Source organism: Micromys minutus, assembly GCF_963924665.1.
Source record: "Micromys minutus genome assembly, chromosome: 25".
Taxonomy (NCBI): domain Eukaryota; kingdom Metazoa; phylum Chordata; class Mammalia; order Rodentia; family Muridae; genus Micromys; species Micromys minutus.
In genome coordinates this window covers 41,541,018-41,556,683 of record NC_137960.1, presented here as the reverse complement: position 1 = coordinate 41,556,683, position 15,666 = coordinate 41,541,018, and the positions used below count along the sequence as shown (strand labels likewise).

The 15,666-nt window shown below is 46.2% G+C and overlaps 1 protein-coding gene across 1 annotated transcript; it reads right to left on the bottom strand.

Moving 5' to 3' along the window:
* Positions 1-596: 596 nt before the first annotated feature.
* On the bottom strand, positions 597-12,403 carry CCN6 (cellular communication network factor 6). Its single transcript, XM_080937848.1, has 5 exons — positions 12,320-12,403; positions 9,861-10,158; positions 5,812-6,054; positions 3,079-3,272; positions 597-1,088 (listed from the first exon to the last, which is right to left on the bottom strand). Exons 1-5 carry the CDS (start codon positions 12,365-12,367, stop codon positions 807-809), a joined length of 1,065 nt encoding a protein of 354 aa, XP_080793974.1. The 5' UTR covers positions 12,368-12,403; the 3' UTR covers positions 597-806.
* Between the last annotated feature and the right edge of the window lie 3,263 nt (positions 12,404-15,666).

Genomic DNA, 15,666 nt, shown 5'->3' with positions numbered 1-15,666 from the left:
AGGAAATTTCCAGGGGAAGATTCTCTCCAGGCAGAAATGATGTGGTGTGTGCTTCCTTTGACTGTTTTCTGTTCCTTTCTTTGCCAAGCGATCGTTCTATGCTCGGTGTTTTTAGAAGTTTAGATTTTCATAGTATTTGGTATAAAACTGCAGTGTTACAGTTAATGACAGTACCACAGACATTCTATGTCCTCCTTCCCAGCAGAACCTCAACCAACATTCAGAGGGCGGTGATGACTATGCATTAATATCTTACGTGCCTCTGAGAATCTTGTTGTCCCTCCCTAATTATGTGATAGGCTCTGATAGTCTTACCAAGCACAGAATAAAAATTTATGTTTTTCTTTTAAATTATCTTTTTTATGTTGTGTAAAATTTTTTCCAGACAGGGTTTCTCTGTGTTTTCTCTGTGTAGCCTGGCTGTCCTGGAACCCGCTCTGTAGACCAGGCTGACCTCAAACTCACAGCCATCTGCCTCTGCCTCCCAAGTGCAGGGATCAAATGTGTGCCCTACTGTGCCCAGCTAGATACTTTTCATTACATGGAATCCTTACCTGGAGCCATTTATCTGTGTATTACATAATTATAGGCTGTACTTGAGAAATGAATTCTGTTTAAAATTTTTCAAGCATTCATTTTTGTTTTATTAGTATATGTTCTAGAAACTTCTATTCCCACAAATATAGCTAGCAGGCAACAAGTAGTCACGCTCTGTGTTTTAAATCCCCCTCACCCTTTTGTAGATACTCGAGTGTTTTCATGATCACGCCATTGACTTAGCCTTAACTCTTCCTCTCTGTTTGGCTCTATAGGATCCTGAGCTCAGAAAATATGTCTCCTGGTTCTCTGCAGTCCCTCTGACACACACAAGATGTGACCCACAGCATCTGCCACTTAAATGACCCTTCACTGGGACAGTCAAACTTAACAGTAATCATTTTAGACTTGTTGGGGACACAGCATCTCTTATCCAGGCATGTCCCACAGAAAGTGGGTCTGTAACTCTGAGTACTTGAGCATCCAGAGAAAACAAATTTTTCAGCTTTGGGGAGTTGGAAAGTAGGTTGACATGTTTCTCCTCTGGGGATCTGAAAAGGAACACAGTTGAAAGGTTATTTTTAAGTTTGATTATAATAACTTAAGAATTAGAGTACCTTATAACAAATATTAGATATAATTATTTTGGGAGCACTAAATAATGTTGGGTTTCAGACCCAAGACAAGCTACTAAGGTGCCTATTAAACATATCAAAGTAGAGCTGGCCTCCAGGTTCTCGCAGCATCCCTCAGTCCCTACCTGTTACAGGGTGTGGCTGGCATACCTGCCCTCTACCCTGAAGTCTCCAGGCCAGGGGCTGGGCTTCCTCTCCCACAGAGGCTCTTATATAATCCAGACATTTTGGTCATGGCGCTTTCTGTCCCTGTGGTCCTCTGTGCACCCCCTGCTACCCACCCCCTTCGTCTCTCCCATAGCAGTTTCCCTGGACTCGTCCTCTGACACCACACAAGAGCTGCTCGCAATAAACCCTACTTTTATACTTTTAATTCAGCTTGCAATAGTTGTTTGTGACATGTCAGACGTCTTCTCTATAAAGTGCCCTCACCTTCCTGCTCTGTCGTACTCTCAGATTCTCGTGTTTCTTGTTCTGTCTTTCATTCATTTCAAGAGCCATGTCTTATTAAGTGTTTATTTACCAAAGACTTAGCAAATTCCTTAATACCTGTCACACACTTTGGGGTGGGTGGTGAACAGGTGAATGGATATATTCTGTTTAATTTTAAAGAATATTTATATTTAGATTGTATGTGTGATTTTATCTGCATGTGTGTCTACAGAGGCCAGAAGAAAGCATCAGATTCCCTGGAACTGAAGTTACAAGTGGTTGTGAGCCTATGTGTGGGTGCTAAGAATCAAACATGGGGTCCTCTGAGAAACAGCCAGTGTTCTAACTGCTGAGCATCTCTCCAGCCCCACGAATGGTATTTTAACCCCTTTAAAGTTGTGGTGTCAGGTTGAAAATATGATAGGCACCACCATGAGGATAAGACAGTTTATACTGGGGCTGGAGAGATGGCTCAGTGGTTAAGAGCACTGACTGCTCTTCCAGACTACCTGAGTTCAATTCCCAGCAACCACATGGTGGCTCACAACTGTCTGTAATGGGATCTGATGCCCTCTTCTGGTGTGTCTGAAGACAGCGACAGTGTACTCATATATACATAAAATAAATAAATTGTGTTTTTTTTTTTTTTACAAAAAGACAGTTTATATTATTTCTAAAAATTAATCTTTTTTACATGTGCCTATGTGTATATACACAAATAAATAGACATCAATCCTTTGAGTTCATTCTCTTCATTCCCAGCACTCTGGAAGCAGAGGCAATGGCTGTGTCTCTGAATTCAAGGCCAGTCTGTTCTACATAGTGAGTTACAGTTCAGGGAGGGCTAAATAGAGAGACCCTGCCTAGAAAGAGAGAGAAAGAGAAAGAGACGGGGGGGGGGGGAGGAAGGAAGGAAGGAAGGAAGAAACAAAGAGAAAGGAAGGAGGGAAAGAAAAGAAAAAGGATAATTCTCTTGCCCCAATCAAGAAATAGGACCAGCTCTGCAGTTGTATGCCAGTTTTACGATAACATGTCCTTTGGCAAGCATTTGGTGTGGTCCTCCAAGACGCCTAGTCTCGTGGAACTACAATCAGAGCTTCTGTTTTTATGGCTATGACGTAACAGCCGAAATCTTACATTCACTATCTTGCTTACACTTCTATAATTAATATGAACAAGGAAAAAAGAATCCAAGAAAGGTCTACTCGGAAGGAACAATATTCATGGAGGGGTACAAGAGACTGGCTGCCCAAGGCCCACGCTGACAGGACACCTAGAGTGTGGTTAATGTCTCTCAAGATGAAATTTTCCCTGCAGAGTTAAGCTGGATTAGTGCCTGCTGCCCTCTGAGATAATTTAAGAGTCTGGTGCTTTTGTTTGATGAGATCCTAGCATAACCCCTCCCTCCAGGACATATGCACATATTAACTCCTTACCATGGAGTCATAATTCAGTAAGTCTGCCCACACTCTACCTTCACTGCCTTTGATGTGTTCCTGCCGCAGGGCTGGATGTAGCACAGCCTCTTCTCCTTTCTCATCTCACAGTTGCCGTTTTCATTGGTTACGCGGTTAGAAATCCCCATGCCGCACGTTCTGGAGCAGGGAGTCCACTTTGTTGCTTGCACAAGACACTTTTTCTTCCAAGTAAGCGGGAGATTCCTGTAGGCTAAAATAAATGGAGGAGGGGCCTCTGTATGCACGTATGTGCTTACCTAGACTCAGTTTTTAAACAGCAAGTCAGTATTTAAAAGATCTAAGGCACTTTGCATTAGAACTTACACTTTTATGTCCCCATTCCCGTCCAACTACGTAAGTTACCTTCCAGTGACGGGTGGCCATGTACTTTCCTAGAGGGTCAAGACTCTTCATCTTTACCTGATTTATCATTTGCCTGGCTCGCCCTCTGAGCGTCAGGCCTCATGTTCCAATCAGTGTCTGCGCTTGGTTGATTTATTTTTATCAAATGCAGAAGTAAACATTTGTAGGATTATGGAATCCGGGACATTAATCAGAATAGTTCGGACTGCCTCTCCTCAAGAGTGTTTCTATGTAGCCCACACTGCCCTCTAACCCGGGTCCCTTCTGCCTTCCAAACATTAGGAACACAGGCATGTATCACCATGCCTTGATGTAAAAGATACAATCTTAGTACTTAAATTTCATGATTCATCAAAATCTGAAACAAAATCTTATTTGAGACGATTAAATCAATTCTCTTCCACTTTTTAAAATCTAGTCTTAGAAAACTTTAGAATGAGGCAAAGGCATCAGGGTAGATTGGAGGTCAGGACAACTCTGGTCAGTTCTCTTCCCCCTTTATGTGGAACTTAAAATTCAGGTCAGCAGTGTCCCCTGCCCATCTCAGGAAACTGTAACAAACTGAATTAGAGTTTTATAAACCAAGTCTTTGCAATTTCTATTTCATCTAGCTTGTCACATCCCTTGTCAGGCCCACAGTATTCTCTATGCTCACCACTTCAAATCACTCGTGAGATACTCAGAGAAGCAGCTGTGGATGAGCCCCTGCCCCCCACTGCCTACTGCCCAGAAGAAACCAGAAAGAGGAAAGATAGTAGCCGTCCCATCTCCATGAAGGGCCGCTGCAAGACTTACTGTACTCCAGTGAACTAGACCTGTGGCTCAAATTAGTAAACAGCATATCATCGACATGTTAACACATTTCTTTAATGTGTAGCCAAAATAGGGAGTGAGGTTGGTGAGTTGAGTCTAAGAAAATCTCAGTCACTTTGAGACTTGTGCTGCCTAATGGCAGGCAGTGTGATGCTTCCTTCGACATCTTGCTGTGCACATAGCTGAGCAACAGGAAGCAGAAACAAAGATACCTGCACAGCAGACGGTGCTCAAAGACCTCAGTGCAGGAAGCAGATTAGAAGCCTGGCACACATCCGAAATAAATAAAGATAGCTTGTCTGACTGATGACCCTGCTCACAGTAAAAGCAAAGCCTGCAGGTCAGGAGTTTGCTCAACATTCATTAAAAGGCAAAGAAATTGTGGGATTAATAAAACAAGAGCTTAGTGTTTGTGAGCACTGAGAAAAGCAGACGGTATTACCACTGCATGCTTTGTACTGACCCGCAGAAGCTAGATCCCACGGTAGATGGGATTATCACACGAACATTCTAAAGGCATATGCTTCCACTGACATTAACTGTGAAAGCCAGGTTCCTGTGTGCTCATACATGCAGGCTTACAGGGAAGCTGTGGTGCATCTTGACTGAACATATTGAAACACTGAGGCCTCAGTCTCAAATACCAAAGTTGGAAGACTGGCTCTGGTTTTCTTTTTTTTTTGTTTGTTTGTTTTGTTTTGTGGTTTTTTTCTTTTTTTTTTTTTTTTTTTTTTTTTTTTTTTTTTTGTAGCTTACTGTTTTAGAGTTCTTAGGAACATTTGTTCTTAGTTAACATTGTTAGCTGAGAGACCATGTAAACAATCTGGTAATTTTTAAAATTAATTGACATAACCAGAGTCCCTGAGGATTTATTTTTTCATAGTTTTAAATACCTAAAACTCATTTCTGATAATTTTTACTGGTTCAGAACATAATGAGGTAAGCCTAGAGAACTCCTGTCTGGAAAACTCGAGTGTGAGAGTTAAAACATCATTTCACATGCAGCTGGGTGCTCAGGATAAACAAGCAGGACTCTTGTTTGCTTTCTTGACTACATGCATACGTGACTAGCTTTAAAGTGATTGAGAATATTGCAGCTAGTGCCACAGTTTGAAATGACATTTTAAACTTCAAAATGGGATAATCCTCAAAAAAAATTATTTTAATCAACTTTCCCTTTCTTCAGGTACCATATAAAAAATCTTTGAAACACAAGAACTGGGTGGCCAGACTTCTTGCCCATAGTAGATTACAAATAAAAGTTTTGTTTTTTTTTTAAGATACCTGTGAACAGCACTTGTTCAGTTTTCCTAAGAAGGGGTTGAGAATAAGCAAGGGTATACGATTTTAGATGTTTCCCGACCTAGTACATTTTAAAATTCAGAATATTTTATGCTCAAAAACAAAATGTAAACTTTTCTTTTTGGATGCTTGATATACCTGCCTGAGGCAAACACGTCAATGCTATCTCACTGTAAATCTCTCGTCAGCAGCCCACAAGTTCTTACTGCCCGTGGTGTGGAAAAAGAAGGGGAAAGAGGTGGCCCATGGGAAACAGCCCAGCTGAAGAGCACCTGGCATTGCTTTGGAGCCTGCCGAGCGCCCCTGGTGCAGGGGCCCCCTGCCACAGTTTGGTGGATCAGTCTTCCTTCCCCCTTTGGCTGAAGAACAGTTGCTCCCAGCCAGCTTGGGTATGAAGAGGGGTGTGCATCCAATGGCCCCACTCACGCAGAGGCAGCTGAACAGTGGGTGGGGCTGAAATACTTGGCCATTCTGATAATGGACCCTGTTGAACTCACATCCAACTGCCACAAGATCTGAAAAGAAGAAAGCAGATTGTCAAAAAAGAAATAAAACTAAATACTATATAGTTTGGTTAGTTAGACCTACTCCAGTTGGAACTGTCTCTTTTAGGAATGTAATTCATAATTCCTTAAGCCTTCTTTAGAATCTCCTTCACAGAAACATCTATAAAAAGGCTTGTCAGGTGCTGGCCACACATGCCTTAGTCCTAGCACTCTGGAGGTCTGCAAATCTCAAGTTCAAGGCCAGCCAATTCTAAGGCATCCAAAGCTCTACAGAGAAACCCTTGTCAAAAAGATGAAAAGGAGGAGGTAGAGGATGAGGAGTCCTAAGCTTGCGGTGAAATTGTTATAAATCAGGGGCTGATACCTGACGAGACAGTTCTACTCAGGTACACGAACACAAACCAGAATGCATCCACAGGCAGTCTGGAGAAACCAGCGTTTACCTGCAGGGTAACTGAAAACAAGAAACATGGATGTCCTCCAAGGGCTGTTCTTCCCTTTCAGGATCAGCAATTTCAGTGTGTCTGACCAACCCCTCAGGAATGGCTGGACTATTTTTAAAGAATCTGCAAAGTCAAACTTCTTCAAGAAGACACTGGGATGGGCCAGGCATCGTCGCTGATGAGTGCCATCATCAGTAGGACAGGGTTAACCATGGCTAAAGCTGGTCCCTTAGTGTGACTTGGGCAGCACAGGTAGTGACTGTTCTGCCTTTCCTACACTTGTACTTAGAATAATAAAGATGCTTTAAGAGCACTAAATAGCATAGTAAAGAACGTATCAAACCTCACCTATTTACATTTAATATTCCCAGTGACAAAGTAAACCAAGTACTCAGTATGCAAAAGTACAACAGCAGTCTTAAAGGAAATACTACTGTTAGGAGACAAGGAGCCAAGTTTTCAGTCGGACCATTTCTTAAATAGCTCTGAGATAAACCATGGGTATTCAGACTTGGGTACTGTGGCAGGATTTTCTGAAAATAATCAGAAGCTTGTCCTAATAGTCACTTCTAAAAAAACAGCTCAAAGTGTTTGTTGCCAGTGATGGAATGCACCTCAATTTCCTCAGAGCTAGAATTATGTATTAGACAGCTCCAGTGAGTTTGGGTACTTTAAGTTAGAATTAAAGTTCATTGATTTAATCTCAGATCCCATGAGGCAGCTAATTTCTAAGGAGCTACCACTTGTCACACTTGAATATATCAGAAGTATGGTGTGAGAGGCTGCAAAGCTTGTTCACACTGCGTATCTGTGTGGAACCAAGTTTTCCTCAGATTTCGGCCACAAGAACAACAGCATGGAGAAGAAGCAGATGGAAGGATCTACTCACCTATTGAGCCAGATGTTAGGGAGGTTCACGAAGTGTAAAACTGTATTCTCCTCACTACAACTTGCTTTGCTATCAGTAATAATCTTTTTAAAAAAATTTATTATTTCTACCATCTCATAGATGTGTTACATTTAAACAAACTGTAGATTACAAATCTATTGACTATCAATTGGCAAGAAACATACATTAGCAGAAGCTCTAGTCCTCAGTAATTTCTAAGACTGTAAGAAGATCCTCGGACATTAGAATAGAAGATTTACAACCAGTGTTCCAGGTCAGAGATCAGCAACTTTTCTCTAAAAGCCCAAATAGCTTGGTCGTTCCAGGCTGTATGGTCTCTACAATGGTCTACCTCTGTGCACTTGCCTCTGTGCACCTGCCTCTGTGCACCTGCCTCTGTGCACCTGCCTCTGTGCATCTACCTCTGTGCATCTACCTGTGCATCTGCCTCTGTGCATCTGCCTCTGTGCACCTGCCTCTGTGCATCTACCTCTGTGCATCTACCTCTGCATCTGCCTCTGTGCAGCTGCCTCTGTGCACCTGCCTCTGTGCACCTGCCTCTGTGCATCTGCCTCTGTGCACCTGCCTCTGTGCATCTACCTCTGTACACCTGCCTCTGTGCACCTGCCTCTGTGCACCTGCCTCTGTGCATCTGCCTCTGTGCATCTACCTCTGTGCACCTGCCTCTGTACATCTACCTCTGTGCATCTACCTCTGCATCTGCCTGTGTGCATCTGCCTCTGTGCACCTGCCTCTGTGCACCTGCCTCTGTGCACCTGCCTCTGTGCACCTGCCTCTGTGCATCTGCCTCTGTGCACCTGCCTCTGTGCATCTACCTCTGTACACCTGCCTCTGTGCACCTGCCTCTGTGCATCTGCCTCTGTGTCTACCTCTGTGCACCTGCCTCTGTGCATCTACCTCTGTGCATCTACCTCTGTACATCTACCTCTGCATCTGCCTGTGTGCATCTGCCTGTGTGCACCTGCCTCTGTGCACCTGCCTCTGTGCACCTGCCTCTGTGCATCTGCCTCTGTGCATCTGCCTCTGTGCACCTGCCTCTGTGCATCTACCTCTGTGCATCTACCTCTGTGCACCTGCCTCTGCATCTGCCTCTGTACATCTGCCTCTGTACATCTACCTCTGCATCTGCCTCTGTGCACCTGCCTCTGCATCTGCCTCTGTACATCTACCTCTGCATCTGCCTCTGCATCTGCCTCTGTACATCTACCTCTGCATCTGCCTCTGTGCATCTGCCTCTGTGCATCTATCTGCCTCTGTGCATCTGCCTCTGTGCATCTGCCTCTGTGTACCTGCCTCTGTGCACCTGCCTCTGTGCATCTACCTCTGTGCACCTGCCTCTGTGCCCCTGCCTCTGTGCACTTGCCTCTGTGCACCTGCCTCTGTGCACCTGCCTGTGCATCTGTCTCTGAGCATCTGCCTCTGTGCAGCAGGCATAGACTCTGCAAACAGTAGAGCTGTGCTCCAATGAGTCAAGCTGTGGCCTAGGTCTATCCTGGCAAATAGTTTGAGGCCCTGCACTTCCACTTGATCTTCCCTGTGGTGACTCTATGTCTCTACTGAGGTGAGTACTTGGCTTTTGTCAGAAATGTCATACGTCCTTAGTGATTTGTCATTCTGCATTAATGTCAGCACAATATTACTGGGGCAGGTAGAGTGGACCACGCCTGGGTCAAAAGAAGCCTGTGTCTGTGAGTACTTAAAGGCAGTGTGGAGCCACTAAGATTCAGATACCCCACATTGCCATGTGGCCCTACAGTTGCCGTCACTAGCACGGGATAAAAGGTTGTCACATTTTTAATATTTACCGCAACATATTTCAAACAGTGTTAACAAAAGCTGCCATTCAGACCCTAAGAACATAATCTTTTCTATGTTCTACATTGAAAAGCAGCTACTTGAGACGGGTTTGTTGGTGCACACCTTTAAATCTGCATGTGGGTGGTACATGCCTTTAAATCCAGCATAGAGGCAGGTGGGTCTCTGAGTTCTAGGCCAGCTTGGTCTATATAGCAAGTTCAAGGGCAGCCAGGGTCAAGTAGGGAGATCTTGCCGAAAAAAAGAAGAAGAAGAAGGAGGAGGAGAGGAGGAGGGGGAGGAGGAGAGGAGGAGGAGGAGAAGGAGAAGGAGAAGGAGAAGGAGAAGGAGAAGGAGAAGAAGAAGAAGAAGAAGAAGAAGAAGAAGAAGAAGAAGAAGAAGAAGAAGAAGAAGAAGAAGAAGAAAGCGACAAAAGAGAAGGAGGAAGACAGATGAAAATGAAGAAGAAAGAAAGAAAGAAAGAAAGAAAGAAAGAAAGAAAAGAGAAAAGGAAAAAAGGAAAAAAAAACTTGAGCCATCCCACAGGTGCAAAACCTCTAAGTCCATTTTTGTATTTAGCCAAACTGAAGTCTCCACTCTGAATTTACTTACAGAGGGAGAAATGTATCTCAGTTCAGCCTTTTCCAACGAGCCCAGAAGACACTTACATGCACACACGCCTGTCTCGTACCTAGGCCTGTCCCCCGAGTAGTCACAGTACAGGCCTTTGTGTGGGTCACAGATCTCGGCTTCATTACAAATGTCTCCTGGTTGCTTGGCACAGATTTTGCAGCATCCACAGCCATCCCTCACCAAGCTCACCCCAGGAGGACAAGCCAACTTCTGAGGAGGGCATCTGCAGGGCCAGTGGCAGACCTCTTTACGCTGATACACTTCCAATGCTGCTCCAGGCTGCCCTCCAGGGGTCGCGTCCAGTGGTGCACTGCCCTGTGCCCTGCAGCAGAGCTTCATTTGGTGGTAAAGGTGGTGTTAGAAAAGAGTCCCGAGACTACTCACCGCACATCCGCAGGAGTATGTGCCTGACAGGTGGGCTGCTGTCTGGTAAGCTACAACAACAGTATTTGGCACGCCACTCCCGACTTCAATTGGTTTCCAATTCCTCGTTCTTCTTCCAATTTCTCCTCCTCCTCTAATTCCTCCCCCCACCCCTCCCCCAACCCTTCCCCTCCCTCCTCTTTCACGTTGCCCCTAGGTCTCCTGAGCTGCATAGCTTTCATTCTCCTAGTATTTGCACCGGATCCTCTTGGTTAAGATCTCTCCCTTCCCTCTCTATCTCCTGGCCAGCTCACTTGTCTGAAGTCACTAAAAGGGTCTGCTTAATGGTGGCACCCAGTCCCCCAGGCTTGCAGGCACCCAGTCTAAATGAAAGCACAAGGTTCACTCTCGGTGAGAAACCCTGACTCAGAAAAGGAGGTGGAGAGTTAGAGGCAGGCGCTCAATGCTATACACTGACCGCCACACAGACACACACATGAGTACATGCATGTGTGCACACACTGATGCCGAATGTACACACACCAGCCTGGTCATCGTTCTCACACGTGGGCTCTGGGGGACCAACTGTGTCAGGAGTATGCTGAGCCGATCCTCGGATTCTCAGTTGAATGGAAGGCGGTCCTCACTCAAGTGCATCACCGGGGCTGTATCATTACAGCTAGTCTCCTGCCTCTGTCAGCTTACAGGTGATTCCACGGGGCTCCCCTCACATTGCTTATATCACCATATGCCACCAGGTGCACCGGGGTCAGGCAGTGTATAAAAGGACTGGCCACCACCCAGCTCTCTCTGTTCTTCCCCCCCCCCCCCCACACACACACCTTTATCCTTGGAGTCCCTTTCTCCCCCCCCCCACCTTTATCCTTGGAGTCCCTTTCTTCCCCCCCCCCCACACCTTGATCCTTGGAGTCCCTTTCTCCCCCCCCCCCACACCTTTATCCTTGGAGTCCCTTTCTCCCCCCCCCATGGTTCATTTACTGCCTCTACTTCCCCAGGTCCTCATTCTTCTCCCATCTGAAACTGAGAGCCAAACTAAACCACCCCTTCCTCGAGTTGTTTTCCGGGTATTTTTCTATCACTGTGACAAAAACAAGAAGACAAGACACCCACTCATCCTTAAGGCAAAATTAAACACAAAGATGGCATTTTCTTGTCTAAGTCCAGTGTCTTGTATCTGCTCGAGTTTCCCAGTCTACATTTTTCCTTGTGCAGGAATATTGCTGCTTAGGAACATCTCCTAGAACCACCTGCCTCTCCTGACAGCTTAGAACAGGAGACAGCTGGGTGTCCAGCTGCTGAAGAAATGCCAGCCAGCTGTGACGCTGGGAAGACCCGCATTACTGAAATCCTCCTTAGGAGCCTTTGAAACCTACACCCCTAGACAACACCCACCCCCCCCACCCCACACACCCCCCCCTCCCCCGGCTGCCCTGGTCAAGCTCAGCTCTCAACTCCATGGGTTTTCTAAGTCACCGGAAGAGGTCAGAGCTCTGGCCCCAGGCCAGCAATGACCTCCATCGTGCAAATAAATCAACAAGTAACCTGTTTTAATCTTCTCATTCAAAAAAACACCAGGTCAATAAATTGCTCATTTTAAATTTAACTTCATAAGCTTTGCCCTCCAAATTATTTAGAGAAAAGATGAAGTAATAGTAAATTTCTAAAAACTAAGCGTTCCTTAGCTTAGTTCCTTACTTCCTCAGCTGGGGGAAAATTGCCAAACCCGTTTTTTTCCAGGGCTCTTGCTCACTGCAAGCTGTGAAAAGATGATCCTGCGCCTGTAGCCTCTCAGGAAGAGATCGGGCTTACAGCTCTGGCTTGTCAGTGCCACCCATTCGAGAGCTGGGGTGGACTCTGTAAATAGATTTACGGGAACACTAGCGGACTGTTCACACACAGCAAGAAGGCTTCAGACTGTAATACCTCAAAGGCGGAAATGTAGAACCTCTCTCACCAAGCTCCCGAGCTAAAACTCAACTTTCTGGAAAGGAAAATGGCTCCCCACTTCTCATTAAATAATTACCCGTATCTTTCCCCCATCTCTACCTTGCCGTTTTACTTTGGACCCGAAGAAGTACAGATGGAGTCGGAATGTGAAACAAGGACTTACCTGTGTCAGCCCAGCAACGAGCAGAGTGCAAAATAGAAGCCCATGCATGATGCCGGACTGTGGGATCCCGGACTGTGGGAGGACGGAGAGATGGAGAAGTGCTGGACACAAAGCTCCCCTGTCTCCTGCACAGGGAACCACGTCTCCACCTCCTGGGCTTCAGACTCCCGGGCTGCTCTTTCCGTCTGAGGATCTCTTCCAGTGCCCTGTGCATTTCATTGGACTTCCAGAAGCTCCTTGTGTCTGCACAGTGTGCGTCAGGAGAGGCCAGTGCCTTCCTACAGGGACTCCGCAAGATCAAGTAGACGTTTTTCTCTGAGGGAGGACTGGTGCCCTGCTCTTGAGATTCGAGCATGTCTCCCGAGAGCTGGGTGGCATTAGATACCTTCCCCACCTTGCCCTTGGTCTGTGTGTGATTTCTCTGCCTGGTGTTGGCCCAGTCTCTCCCCTTTTGATGTCACCTGAGTTTCACGCCCTACCAACAACAGATTCTAGGGACCTTTCCTGAGCTGGTAGCTCATAGCTCACTGCCTCTGAGCAGCCCCCACCCCACCCCACCCCACATCGTCTATACTCCGACACACCTCACCATAAGGAGTAAGCCTACTGGGTGTGAGTGGACTCCCACAGTATGTATTTGATTAAACTAGGCCCCTTTCTGCAGTTGCAATTTTGTGGGAGACAACAGAAAGGTTAACCACAGATTTTCTCAGTCTAGGACCATTCACATTCATAGAAATAGCGAAGTTTTAGTTTTTTGTTTTTAATTTATAAAACACTACATAATACCTATTAATACATACAGTTTTTTTGTGGATCAGTTAAAACAATATTTAAAAATCTAAAAAGTAAGTTACTATGAATTTGTCCCATTTCTCCAGAAACATATGACATGGGCACACATTTGTGGCCCACCAGCCTCTCCTCTCCTGTGTTGTTACCAGAACCTCTGTGTATCCTTCTTGACCTTCGTTTTTTCTCTGAGTCTGGTCTTCCTGAAGATCCAGCAGACAAAGCCTACCTCCCCATGCCTCTTCCCCCTCTGCCTGTCACATGGTCTTCAGTGTGCTGGCATCTTTCTTCTCCATTGCCCACCCTCAGGAGCATGAAGTTAGCATATAGGTAATGCCTCCCACACAGTGACCACTGGAAGCCTGTGGGACAATTGGCCAGCAGTGGAGGATACCCTGATTCTCTGTGGAACCTAAAGTAAGATGGCAGGAGCTTCCTAGTCTCCCGAGAAATCAGACCCCTTCACGCAGCTAAAAGACGGCCCCTCTTAAAGTGGTGTGAGTCACGCCCCAAGTCCCTCCTCCACAGGTGAGGACATGGCTGCACATCACATAGACTCAAGGCAGGACGCCCAAAATGGAGATGAGGTATTCCCAGACCCTCAGGCCAAGCCAATAGGAAGCACCTGTTGTCAGACCCTGAACCATCCCAAAACTGTATATATGAGGCCTGTCCAGAATTAAAGCTGTGCAGGAATTGTCCCATCATCTGAGAGCATCTGTCATAAGAGCTGTAACACTGCCGCTTGGGAAGAGATCTCCTCTCCTGAAGCTCCCTGCACCTTGCTCTGGAGTTTCCTGCTGGCTGCCGGCCCCACATCTCACAGCGGCAGAACAGGGTAGTGCCAGCAGCAGAAGCAGCAGAAGTCATTCCCCTCTCCCTGGCCAGAGATCTCGTGTGGGAGCACCCCCCCCCTGCCCCGGAACACAGTCACACAGAAGCCTGGTGTTCCCACAGCTATATGTGCACTGGGCCACTCGGATGGTACCTGTTTGGAGTTTTACTGCTGTGAAGGGAAACCATAACCAGTGTAAGTCTTATAAGGACAACATTTAAGTGGGGCTGGCTCACAGGTTCAGAGGTTCAGTCCATTATCATCAAGGCAGGAACATGGCAGCATCCAGACAGCCATGGTGCAGGAGGAGCTGAGAGTTCTACATCTTCATCTCAGGGGAAACAGGAAAAGACTGACTTCCACGCAGCTAAGACAAGGGTCTTAAAGCCCACACCCACAGTGACACACCTAATCCAACAAGGCCACACCTACAAATAGTGCCACTCTCTGGGCCAAGCATATACAAATCTTATAGCACCCTATGCAGCTGCCACCCTAGGGTCTTGGATCAGTTATTTTTCATTCTACTAAAATGTCTGACAAAGGCAACATGAAGAAGGGTTTATGGTGGCTCACACTCTGACGGTACAGTCAACTGAGGCAGGGAAGGCTCACACTCTGATGGTACAGTCAACTGAGGCAGGGAAGGCTCACACTCTGACGGTACAGTCAACTGAGGCAGGGAAGGCTCACACTCTGACGGTACAGTCAACTGAGGCAGGGACATGAGGCCAGAGACCACTGCACACACTGCATTCAGTCAGGAAGCAGAGGTGAAAGTCAGAGCTCATTTTGCTTAACCCTTCTTCTCTAGCTCTGGACCCTGTCCCACAGGACAGTGCTGCCCGTATACAGGGTGGGTCTTCCCGTCTCTGTTAATCCTTTTTAAAAACATCCCTACTCATCCAAGGAGGGATATATTTCGTAATTGATTCCAGAACCTGCCAAGTTGACAATCTAAATGAACCATCCCCGGGTATCCTGCTCCTTAAGAATTAAGGCAAACCCCCAGAGTGGCTCGGTGGAGGAAACTGCCTGCTTTTGGTCCAGTCCGATCTTTCTCTTGTGATTTTCCTGGTTTAGTGATCATTTGGCATTTGACTCCCCAGGCTCAGAGACTTGCTAATTTCTTCATCCCCGGCTAGCCAAGTACATCTCGGCTCTAACTCTCCTGGTTCAAATGTAAGCTCCTTTCGTCTGCAGAGATCCATGCTCCTCCTACTCGCTCTTTGTGAAAAACTGGCAGCAGCAGCCATTTTTCTAGAAATGTCTTCCTTCACTCTGAACTCCACTGTCGGACAGGGAGGATGTTATGCTGTCTGTCCGTCCTCGCCTCGCAGCACTAAATGAAGAACTAGCAAAACCTCCCGTGGTTAAGAGGCTCCATCTGCTCTGGGTTACTCACTGCCGCGCCCCAGGCTTTCCCAGCCCTTCTCTGTATTTAACTGTTTCAATCCTGATGGAGTGATCTGAGCGGCTGTTCAGCTCTATGCAGTAAAAGCTGTCCCTGCGAGTTTCCTTTTCCAAGCACTTGCTATTCCAATCTAGTCTCTCTCACTGTAATCTCACTCATAAACACTCAGCCTGAAATGTCCCCTCCAACAGACACAGCCGTACGCATAGCTATTACGTGAAGCACATTCCGTGATTTACAAGGACGTTTCTCCTGTATTCTCCCTTTTAATTTCACAGCTCAGTGAGGTGAACAAAAGCCCTATCG

What these genes read in the sequence shown, in the direction of transcription:
- CCN6 (XM_080937848.1), bottom strand. Translation starts at nt 12,367, where the DNA reads ATGCATGGGCTTCTATTTTGCACTCTGCTCGTTGCTGGGCTGACACAG. An exon ending in CGAGACAGGCGTGTGTGCAT is followed by an intron (nt 6,055 to 9,860) that starts GTAAGTGTCTTC and finishes TCTTCTTTTCAG; the next exon opens with ATCTTGTGGCAGTTGGATGT. An exon ending in ACACATCAAAGGCAGTGAAG is followed by an intron (nt 1,089 to 3,078) that starts GTAGAGTGTGGG and finishes GTTCCTTTTCAG; the next exon opens with ATCCCCAGAGGAGAAACATG.